The 12,118-nt window shown below is 41.2% G+C and overlaps 1 protein-coding gene across 1 annotated transcript; it reads left to right on the top strand.

The window, feature by feature from the left end:
- The first annotated feature begins 5,555 nt into the window (after positions 1-5,555).
- Positions 5,556-8,520, top strand: dlx3b (distal-less homeobox 3b). The gene is made up of 3 exons (XM_083788327.1): positions 5,556-6,072; positions 6,839-7,023; positions 7,516-8,520. The coding sequence occupies exons 1-3, from the start codon at positions 5,730-5,732 to the stop codon at positions 7,837-7,839; spliced, it is 852 nt and encodes a 283-aa protein (XP_083644453.1). The 5' UTR covers positions 5,556-5,729; the 3' UTR covers positions 7,840-8,520.
- The last annotated feature ends 3,598 nt before the right edge of the window (positions 8,521-12,118 follow it).

Genomic DNA, 12,118 nt, shown 5'->3' with positions numbered 1-12,118 from the left:
CGTGCGTGCGTGCGTGCGTGCGTGCGTGCGTGCGTGCGTGCGCGCGCGCGTGTGTGTGTGTGTGTGTGTGTGTGTGTGTGTGTGTGTATGTGTGGGCGTCAATGTGTGTGCTTTGTTATGTTGGTAGGAGCTTTGTGGGTTTGTGTGTACTGGACTTTCTGTGTGTGTTAGTAGCGGTACCTATATGCAGTGTGCGTATGTGCGTGCGTATCCGTGGGTGTATTGGGCATGCGTTTGCGTGTACAGTATAGGTTTTCTCTTGTCAATCATGTTAATACATGCACATGCACTCTTTCACTTGTCAATAACCCTGTGTTATTGTAACACATAGTTCAGTCTACCTAATGGCTTAATAATACAATGTACCCTCTGAGGCACAAAACAACAAAGATAACAGCGGAATGCAAATTATTTGAACAAGTGAAAAAAAGAAATAACAGATGAGCTGGAATAACTATGTTAATGTCTTCAAGCACTGCCATCTTAGTGATAAATGTGACCATTATCATCTAACCAGGGGTGCTGTGGGAACTGCAAACGAGTTTTTCACTTTGTCTGATACTCCCACATGTCTTAAGGGGAAAGGGTCATTGCCATTACTATTGCCATTTTGGCCTAAGGGGGCTTCCTTAATCACACAGCTGGCTCTTTGTAAGATTTGAGAAGGTGAACATTAAGGGAAAGGCAAAATTACTCTCCTGGAGCAAAAATAGCTCCATTTGTATAGTTCAGTACAGAGAAAGTAAAGCTTTTTCTACCCCAGCAGCGATCAGACATAACCCTATTTTGTCAGTAATTGCAGATTATTTTCAGCACAATGCCTGAGCTTTTGTCTTGGTTTGGAAACCAGCCAGCTGTTCCAGTTCCACTTTTACACCTTGTACAAAACACTTCCACGATGCCATATCAGGTTACAATGGAACTCATGTTTTTACTGGAAGGCTGTCCAGGAACTTTATTGGGTTCACTTGGCCCTGTTTGCCCTCTCTCTCAGTACATTGTGTTGGGTGGCACTGACTTTGCCAATGCTGGCTACCGAAACCTGAACATACACACAAACGTAGAAAGAGAGAGAAGACTAAGGAATACAAATCATTGTGTGTACCCCTGCACTGTTTTTACAGCAAATTACCTCGGTACAGAGAAATACTGTTCATATAAGCAGAGCAACTAACTTTAATTCAAATAGATTTGAATAAATTGCTGCTATACCTGTCGCAAATGTTTTTATACTAAGTGAATGCAAAAACATTGAAATACTGCTGTCAACTTTCAAAAGTATATACAAGCTAACCTCTCCTATATGGATGTATAATCTCTGACAGAAAATGCACAATCATTTTATAGTTTCACAAGATAGATTTACTCAACGTGTTACTGTAACACAGCTCTGTTTACACCTTTATTTTATTCCTATTTATAGTCACATTTTATTTGAACATTTTATCTTGATAGTTTTGTTTGACTTTTTCTTTGTCAATGTGAACGTATGTTTTCTCATGCCAATAAAGCTCCTATGAATTGAAGAGAGAGAGAGAGAGAGAGAGAGAGAGAGAGAGAGAGAGAGAGAGAGAGAGAGAGAGAGAGAGAGAGAGGGGGGGGGGGCATAGACTAGAGGCATGGTTGGTAATGTATGACTGTGGAGTGTGCACCCTCTGCAGGATGGTTGATTAAAATACAATATTATTTGATTCATCTGTGTTTTAATATGGAACAGTGGTTGGTGAAGAATGTAATTTCAAGAATAGATATTATAGGAAGAAACCTGGCTGATTTCCTGTTTTTTTAGAAGTGTATATTTGTTTGTCTCTAATGTTCTGATTAATTGAAAAAGTGTAATGCTTTATCAGTGTGTCGTCCACAGTAACAGTCTTTGTATTGAGTTGTCCTTTCATGTGAAATGTACCCATTCTGCACACTGTTAATAAATACTTCAATCAATCAAACTACAGTAGACCTAAATAATCCCCAAACTCTGACAAAATATCTTCAGGCGAGCAGGAACTCTCGTTCCACCTTTAAGTAACATTAAAGCACAAGTTTTCCAAAATTATAGAAACAGCGACCTCTGCTGTCACAGAATTTCACATGCTCAACACATTAATCTGTGTACACCTGGTCCCTACTTAGTTAGACAGTATTTGCCAAAGTGTGACACTGATGCAACTTATAACTAGATAACACTGGAGAGTGAAAGCTATGATCTGAATAGTCATTCTAACAAATTCTCTCATTGGGATAGCCAGTGAAATAACAGTGTAATTAACTACTAGCTGGTGCTCAACCTATTTTGGGCATGCCATAAGCATTGCTACTAGAGATTCAGTCTGCTACTGTTGTGGCTCGGGTTGCTGTGTCCCTATTATGCCCATATGTGGAGATTAAAGTCTCTGGGTAGCTCAGTCCACAAGATCATGGGTAATTCAGCGTATGAGTAGCATGACTTGGGTGCAGCAAGTACTGGGAGCTGAATGCTGATGGTAGGTGTTGTGCTCCACCTCAGCAACACACTATATAGTGTACTTTGTCTATACGTTTTGTCTAGGCCTACTCTACTCTAATTCAGCTGGGATGAATTTACTTTGTTCCCCATGTTGTACTCTATTTACAGTTATGGTGGAAATTACCCAGTTAGTTCTTAAAGATGTATTATCGTATGGAATTTCCAGAGACATAGCCTACAGTATTCCCAAACAAACTAGCTAATATAATGATTCACCTACAGTATAGAGCATCACATGAGGCTGCAGCTGCTCTCTCTCTCTCTCTCTCTCACACGCACACCATCACTCTCACACACACACACACACACACACACACACACACACACACACACACACACACACACACAATCAGAAATAAAACAGAAATGCTGAAAACATGATCTATAATAAAATAAAATAAATAAATTACGCTACAGCTATACCCATTTTATTTTTGGTTGGTGCATGGCATCCATGGCCTGTTTAGTATCATGTGGTTGTACATATTTTCAATGATACAATTGATGTCAATGCCATGGTTTTTCTCTTTAATGAAACTGCGGGTGCTACCCAATAGTCACCTGGCTACTTGGCTTTGCGTTGGTGCATCTATCCAAATGGTATAGCTGTATGCAGTAATACTGTACTGTTGTCAGAGTTGCTTGCTACACTAGGCTACTAACTGCATCTGCAACACTGTGGTCAGCCTGTCTGTCGTTGCCGTGGTCGGCGCGTCTATCATGCGCTGTATATTGACTGGCTGTTTGATTGCAAACTGTTTTGTGGTGTCTGCGCCCGCACTCTTCACAGTGAATGCCCTGCGTTCTACAATTACGCGCGTCGCGCGACATGCCTGCCTACCAGACATACAAAACACCTGCCTTGTTTCCTCAGTGTTTCTCTTCTTAGTTCAACAGTCAGTTCAGTACAGTTCTTTCTTCTTGGATTTGTGATTACCATTACAGAATATGCATTTTGAATCATCTCTGAAACTCGCAGCATGGAATGCAGCTGTCGAGGCAGCGCCGCCGCTGTGGTTTTCCTTTTTTCCGTTATTTTCTCCCAGTTGCGCTCTGAGCGCTCTCTTGGTTCTCTCTCTGGGGGGTCATGCGTTCCTTGCGTAAGATTGGCCGTTCTCTCACGGCTCTCCACTTCTTTTTGTACAAATGACATTAGGTTTTTTTACACTGAAGAACGTATCACCATCCTCATCACCGCCAGTTTGACGAATGTGATTTCCTCCGGTATATCATTTTCATGAGAATTGGGCACAATACGTTTCCCATACGTGTCGGATACAACTCCCATTGAATCTATAGGCTTAATACTTATATCTCAATGTCATCATACAGTTTGCGTAATGCAATCACATCTGTGGCCCTTTTAACTGGAGTCACAAATGTGATACATTTTGTAATCCATGGAAATGTTATAAAAAGTTTGAGAAACGCTTCGCTTAAAATTGGGAACATAAACGATTTCTATCGAAGTGCTATCGAAGACCAATTTGACAAACTTGTGGTCATACACAAAAAATGCCCGAGAGGGGGCAGTATATCCTCACATATTAACAACGGTGTATACTGAGCTCAGTGAGCTGTTAAAATGTATCTTAATCGCTACGATGCTAAATAGAAAGCATATACCTGGTTATAGATGACAAGTGGAAAATATTTTAAAGTGAAGTGGGAAATAAAATAAAAATACTTTTCGTACACCCGGTATGCGTCTATTTTGTAGAGACATTTCAACTTGTCTTGATGCAATCCGCCAGAGGGCAGTGTTTACCATGCTTTTACCATTGTGCGCAGAAGATGTGAAGACATGTTAAAGGTCCCTTAAGAAGCACACAGATATGGAATTGTAAGCAGACTCAGACAAATCAGTATTACATTTGTGTGTTTGTTCATACATCTGCATATTTCCTTCAGATTCTAAATGAATCTCATCTGACTATAGAACCTGGCTAGAATAGGCTACTACGTGCATATAGGCCTATATGGTCTAACATTTAGTCACAATTAAATTATTTGGTTTCAAGAAATGTCACTCATATTCGGTTATTTTTAGGCAGGAGGTAGGCCTATTATAATTTAAAATGTACTTGCTATACTGTTGGCGACACACACACGCACGCTCGCGCGCGCGCGCGCACACACACACACACACACACACACACACACACACACACACACACACACACACACACACACACACACACACACACACACACACACACACACACACACACACACACACACTACTAGCCTACAGAAGAATTTCCCCCAAAGGCAATATCAACGGAACGATTCCACTATCGCTTCGATCTCTTTCACTGTCCGACGGCGCGTCTATGAATGACAATTGAATGCCTGTCCATAGGTGCCCGACTGGCAGTGCTTGAATGGGGTGAATAAGTGGGTGTTCTAGCTACTGTTAAGAAAACATTGAATAAAAACATTAGGGAGAGACGGTCTGGCTACATCAGGAAGATTAGGTCATGTAGAAAAGGTGCAAATCAAGTTAGAGGATACTTCTGGCTTTTTGTGATAGCAAGCAATACAATATCATGAATATATTGATAACAATGAACAATTACACCTACAGCTGGATGCATGGTTGTGGTAGGCTACTGGGACAGAATGTCCTAGCAACGGTTTGATTGATTGATTGAAATCTTTATTAACAGTTTGTAGAATTTACAGTACATTTTAAGCACAAACTCAATACAAAGACTGTCAACTGTGAGTGGACGACCCAATTAAGCATTACACTTGTTTACAACAGGGTCCACATTGTTCAATTCATCAAAATGAATGACGGTATGAATAGGTTAGGCTAAATGAAAAAAATACCAAAGTGTCGCGCAAAAAGTCGTGCGTGTATAGTATAGGCACTTTTGGCTGAAGGCTGCATGGGTTTCACCAGCAACACCATTTCGCCTCGGGGGCAAGAGAGAGAGAGAGAGAGAGAGAGAGAGAGAGGTCTCTGCAGGAGCCAATGGGAAGGCAGCAACCAACCCACATCTCTATAACTTAGTTTCCCAGGGGCCAAGCGATGCCACAACCAAGTTTCTACTGCTGGGACACTATAGTGGACTAACGTCGAATAGTACGTGCGTCTATAATAGCGCACAGCAGCTGTTTCATAGCGATTTTTATCTACAATTGTTCAACAACAAGAAGCAAACAAAGAGTTCTACCGTGGACTTTTTTTTCTTCTTCCAGTGGAGGGCTTCTATCCACAATGAGCGCCGGGCAGACTTATGAGAAGAAGATTGCGAATATTTTGACCGACCTCCCCGGATCTATGAGTTGCCATCCGACCTCCAAGGATTCTCCTACCCTCCCCGAGTCTTCAGTCACGGACATGGGCTACTACAGTGGACAGACGGCCCATGGCCATCACGAATATTACCAGGGTCAAGCCTACGGGCAGCCCATGAATTCGTACCACCACCAGTTCAATCTGAACGGAATGGGGGGCACGGGACCTTACCCCACAAAAACTGAATATCCCTACACGAATTCCTACAGACAATATGGACATTACAACAGAGACCATCTTCAGGCTTCGCCTCAAAGCTCAGGTATGTTGAACTAGGCAAATTTATTGTAAATATGATCTATATGTTTACCGTGACCAACTGAATTTTCAGAGGCAGCTGCATATACTCTATTAGGATATAGCCTAAACCTGAAGTTGAAGGTTTTTATTTGATCTACTTTTGTTGCAACAAGAATGAGTCTATCTATTACCAACAACTAAATACAATTACCCATTGATTGCAAATTTCAAATAAAACGTACGAAGATGTAACGTCTTTCCTTAGTTGACACAGAAAGAAAATTGCGTTTTGCCACTAAACACAACACATGTCAATGATATGCTGTTAATATAGCCTATACGATCTGATTTATTAGCCCTTGACGTCTGAATCTGATAATAAAAAACAAAAATCAGTCACTATATGATGACAATTTTAGGATCCTGCATGGTGGAATGAGCAGCAGTCATGACAGCATTATGGTTTTTATTAAAGGGAGTTACTGAACAAGGTGATGATTTGGGACTGGGGAAATAAATGCGGATTTAAATTATCCTTATAATTGTTTTTGTGCGCGTTTTGTAGCTAGGCTATAGTATTTGAAATGTGTCCAATCGGCTCAATTGCGATAACATGTTGAACTCTATATGCTAATATAAATATAGCTAGAGACGAAAAGGTATGTCAAGTTGATTAAATACATTTGTATAGTCCTACTTTAAAAAAATATATTATTAGTACGTTTTAAACTTTGATATACTAGACAGAAAACTAATGGTCTGGTATTCTATTGTCCTTTTCTTTTTAGTGAAAGAAGAGCCAGAGCCGGAGGTCCGGATGGTGAATGGAAAGCCGAAGAAAATCCGCAAGCCTCGGACCATCTACTCCAGTTACCAGCTCGCTGCGCTGCAGAGGCGCTTCCAGAAAGCCCAGTACCTCGCGCTGCCAGAGAGAGCCGAGCTCGCAGCTCAGCTCGGCCTGACGCAGACGCAGGTATGAAAGCGTTCAGCCCGATAGATTCATCACACTTCCAGTCAGAATAGCAGACCTATGCGACGCGCGCGCTTTTAGGTTTGCTATTCTCCTCCGTTTGGCAGATCTAAAGCCTATTTTACGTCACCTGCACACCACCAACAGGTGTACTGTTAACACGTGACCTTCGACCTATGCGTCAATAATGTATCACCATATAGCCTTGTGTCACGTGAGTTATTGTTTTTAATGAAGCAAACAACTTGTTTGCCCCCCTTTGAAATCAGCCCATCCAAAAGACATGCAATTTAGGCTATTTGCTAATGCGTTTCTTGCACTTTTGGTATAGCCTGCAGCCTAAATAATATGAACTGTTCCAATACAACCGCATGTAGCCTAGCCTATAGGCTATTATAGGCAATATAGCCTAGGCATTAATAACAATTATTTTGTAAGCATTTAATGCTTTTCCCCCCTGTACCATTATACTAACTTTGAGCTTCCCTTTGTCAGGTAAAGATCTGGTTCCAGAACCGGAGATCCAAATTCAAGAAGCTCTACAAGAACGGCGAGGTTCCCCTGGACCACAGTCCCAACGCCAGCGACTCCATGGCCTGCAACTCCCCGCCATCCCCCGCGGTCTGGGACAATAGCACTCCCCAGGGCCAGAGCACCCCGATCAGCAGACCTCAAGTCCCGCAGTCCGCCCACAACAGCTCGTCGCCCCCCTACCTGGAGGATTATAACAACCATTGGTACCAGCAGGGATCGCACCTACAGCACCCGGGCACCGTGCACCACCCAGTCCCGCAGCAAAGCGTAGGAGCTGTTTATTAACAAAGACTCGACACCAGATGTTTTTTTTTAACGAGACCCCTCCACAGTCCACACTGACTCTATGAGCAAAAGTTGACTGGACCGAGACGAGAGTATCTAGACCATAATGGCGGTACGAATCATTTTTGGTTCTGGATTGTCCAGCGCAATACCTGCCCTGAGACTCCCATGAGCCTGTATAGCCATATGCAGGAATGTTTCAAAGCTCGTTTTTTTTTATTCACAAAGCACATAAGGGATTTTTAATCACTTGTTGCAGTCTATTTAACGGACTTCTGGCGTGGTTTTTAAATTATTTATCGCATCTGTTGTATTTCCTTTAAAAAATATTTTGTAAATGAATAGGCTATTGCAAAGCCGTGTTTTTAACAAGTATAGGCCTAGTAGTCTAACAAGAAACCAAATAATACTAATAATGACAAAAACTGTACAGTTGATCCGTGATCCACTCGAATACAACGAATATGGGTTTGCAGAGCGCGCGTCAGAAACTCAGGTCATATTTATATCGATTTGTATAAAATGTCGAAGGCTGTAAATATGTGTTTATAAGCAGAACCACTATGTTCATATTTGTTTGAAACGGAAAGACTGCACTGTGGTGCCTCCAAAACATTTTTATATTCATGTAATTATTACACTTGTTGCCTTTCTGTCAAATGAATAAAGGTGTTAATTGAATATTGTGTCTATAGTCGTCCAATTTCATTTTTTTTAAATATTAGGTGCGGCTATCTATAGACCTATAATGACTATAATTAACAGAGGTCTACCAGGATTGCACTTAATCCATTTAACTCAACTATTCTCATGCAGACTGATTTATTAATCAGTCTTAAATCATACTTTATAATATTTATTTGCGGTCCACATTTTCTCTTCATACAGAGAGTTTTGGTCCAGCGATAAGAGTCTATATTATCTTTTGAACTGTCACGTTGAGCACCAGATGAGTCTTCAGAGTGACAGACCCCTTTCTGCAGCACGGCTGCGTGCAAAGCACGGTAGTAGGAGGCGACACAGACGCAGACATGTTGGAGTCACTCGATTTTTATTAGTATTCTGTTGCCAGATAACGAGAAAAGAATACAGCAGCTCTTTGTGTGTGTGTGTGTGTGTGTGTGTGTGTGTGTGTGTGTGTGTGTGTGTGTGTGTGTGTGTGTGTGTGTGTGTGTGTGTGTGTGTGCGCGCGCGCGCAGTGCGGGGGTTCTGAAGTCAGTTTACCCTGGGGACACACACACACACACACACACACACACACACACACACACACACACACACACACACACGTAGTGTCTCTCTCTCTCTGAATAAGGCAAAGGAAAAAAAAATTGGTGGCGCAGACTAAAGTAATATGGTGCTTAATTTGGTCATTAAGATATTCTTGCCCATAATGTTGTAAAACAAATCCCCAATATTTATTTATGTATTTTTCTTAAAAAGGTAAAATATAGCCTATACAATATTAAAATGCTAATACAACCAGAAACTGTCACATATAGTGCACACATGTGCTGCGCACCATATATAAGGTTTATATTGGGACTTGTGTCACATTCATTACCTGATAATAGATGTAGATGGGAGATAAACACAACAACTACTTTAATAACGGCCTATTATGTCAACGCCAAGCACTCAATCATGGACCAGTAAAACAACAACTCGCTATTCTGTCCCATCACGTTTCAAGAACTAAAAGACAAATTATACAGGACACGGACTTACACTTAAACCTGGCCACATAAACCATAGATTATTAAGCATCTCGCTGAAATTATATGACGTAGAAACCGCTGATTCCGACCCACATGGACCACCAGGGCACTGCATGGTAGGCTATAGCCATACTGCGGTGTCTATGGGTTGGTATGGGTGCCATGTTGTTAAATTATATAATACGCAAAGGACTTGCGCATTTAAGTATAGCCCATAGACAAGATGCTAACTGGTGCAATTTCCCAGACCGCCCATTCATCCAAACAGAAAACTCCTATCTATATTGTATTAAATAACGTCAAACTCACCAACATTGCAGCTGTAGGCCTATAGGCCTACTGAAAGCTTGACTTATTCTCTTTCTATCTGCAATGTGTTTGTTTAATAAAAATCCACTGTAGACATGTTATGAGCAACTCCCTGTCAAGAAATTCCTTGAAGATTTCCTATAAGTGCTGGAGTTTGGAAGTGCTTGTTGACTATCACTCAACAGCTCATGCGTAGCACCTGTTTTGAATTTGCACATAATGCAGGAGGCAGCAGGTTGCTTTACTGATAACGAGTGCTTCCAAACTCTGACACATATAAAAATAAAAAATAATCATCTGCAAGGAATTTCTTGACAGGAAGTAGCTCACAACATGGATTACTGTGTGGATTTTTATGAAGAAAAAAAAAACACTTTCGCAGATAGTAAGACGATAATTCAAGCTTTTTGTACAGCTGCAATGTTGGTGAGTTTGACGTTATTTAATACAATTAGAAAGGACCTTTCTGTTTAGATGAATGGGCTGTCTATGTTGCACCTAGTTAGCACCTTGCTGGCAAGATGGCAGCCGCGTGCATATCGTCAATAGCTGGAAGAGTGGGCAGACTGGGAATGATTGTGGGCACTGGGCACCATGTGCCATAACTATACTACTACTACTACCTAATATAATAATAATAATAATATTAATAATAATTAAATTGAAAACGGTCTGTAGACCTAGATGATTTGAGCATTGAACATTTGACATATAAGACCATAATATTTCTATATGTATATAGGCTATATTGTGCATGTTCAAATCATGCATATATAGGCCTATATACTTTACTTCCACTTCAGAAGAAAACGTTTGCACTCTTTGTAGCCAAGTACCCAGGCATGTGCAAAAAAAGGGGGGGGTATAGAATATTTTTATGTAGCACTGTCTGTCAGGGTGTCATGTGTTGTATATAGTCTAGACAGGGACAAGTCATTTGACATCTTTTACCCAAGTTTGTATGCATCATGTTCATGCGCAAAACATAGTATTAATAACTTTAAAGTGACTTAACCCGTTGTGTGTATGGTGTGTGATCCTTGCTCTCTCCCCTGTTGCTTGCACCCACACTGGCTCTTGTGTGTGTGTGTGTGTGTGTGTGTGTGTGTGTGTGTGTGTGTGTGTGTGTGTGTGTGTGTGTGTGTGTGTGTGTGTGTGTGTGTGTGTGTGTGTGTGTGTGTGTGTGCATACTCATCGCTATTAAACCAATACAATAACGCCATTTGCGAATGAATATGCTTATATAATCATAAATAATATATATATATATATATATATATATATATATATATATAATACCAAATTAAAACTGATGTTATATTTTACTTCCAGCTTGCAATATGAAATATCTTTCAGTTTTCTTTAATTTATTACTTCATAATTTATTTATAGGCCTATTCCACTCACAAATTCAGATTCTTTCTTTTGTTTGATCATTCATTGCAGTTGCATTCACATGTCAAAATAATGAAAGAAATTTGGGCAAACTTAGAAAACGTATTCCCCATCTGAACTCTAGCCTAATTCAGCCTAGTAGCCTTCCTTTATACGTATGGTTGTTTTCAGGAACCCAATCCCAGTCGTCTCCAGTCTGAGTCATTAGTCCAATATTTGGCATTTCATCAAACTGATGTGACAAAAGCGGCATGATATTGCCTTTTGATATCAGTGAGCATTACGTCTGACCTCCCCTCTGTGGCTCCCTCGCCATGTGTGGCCCTTGGTTACTGTTTGGCTGCTTATATACGTCGTCAAGGGGATACATTTGTGTTGAAGACAAATGTGTGCTTTAGCCCAGGCTGCGCTTGTGTGTGTGGGCCGCACTACACGGGTCCCACAGGTAATCTCCAAACATTAGCAAGTCCAAGTAGCCATATAGTTGTGGTGAACTGTTGAACTTGAATGTGATACTGCATGGCACAACATCACAACACCCTACATAGAGCCGATGCGTGGGCTCCTGAGCCGTTCCCCCATTTTTAACCCCACAGCAGTCGACAGCACGGTGTCAGCACTCGTCTCTGGGGTGCAGCGATATGGGTTGAGATGGAGGTCGGGGAGCCATAGCCATGCATGGCAAACGTACCAATGGAAAAGACCGCGGCGTGCGAGCAGCTGTCCAACACTTTGTCAAACAAAAAAGCAAGGCCTTGAGCCGTCCTTGCATTAGGATCACTCACTATCACCATTTTGCTCAGAAGTCTGATGAAATGAACGGAGAAAGGCATTCTTGACAGCTGTGGAGATATGAA

Source organism: Protomyctophum parallelum (genome assembly GCF_964188405.1).
Source record: "Protomyctophum parallelum genome assembly, chromosome: 17".
NCBI lineage: Eukaryota > Metazoa > Chordata > Actinopteri > Myctophiformes > Myctophidae > Protomyctophum > Protomyctophum parallelum.
This window is presented reverse-complemented; position numbering and strand designations above follow the sequence as displayed.

Excerpts from the sequence above, each read along its gene's own strand:
- dlx3b (XM_083788327.1), top strand. The coding sequence starts at position 5,730 with ATGAGCGCCGGGCAGACTTATGAGAAGAAGATTGCGAATATTTTGACC. Across the intron at positions 6,073-6,838 it reads GGCTTCGCCTCAAAGCTCAG|TGAAAGAAGAGCCAGAGCCG; the intron begins GTATGTTGAACT and ends TTTTCTTTTTAG. Across the intron at positions 7,024-7,515 it reads TCGGCCTGACGCAGACGCAG|GTAAAGATCTGGTTCCAGAA; the intron begins GTATGAAAGCGT and ends TCCCTTTGTCAG.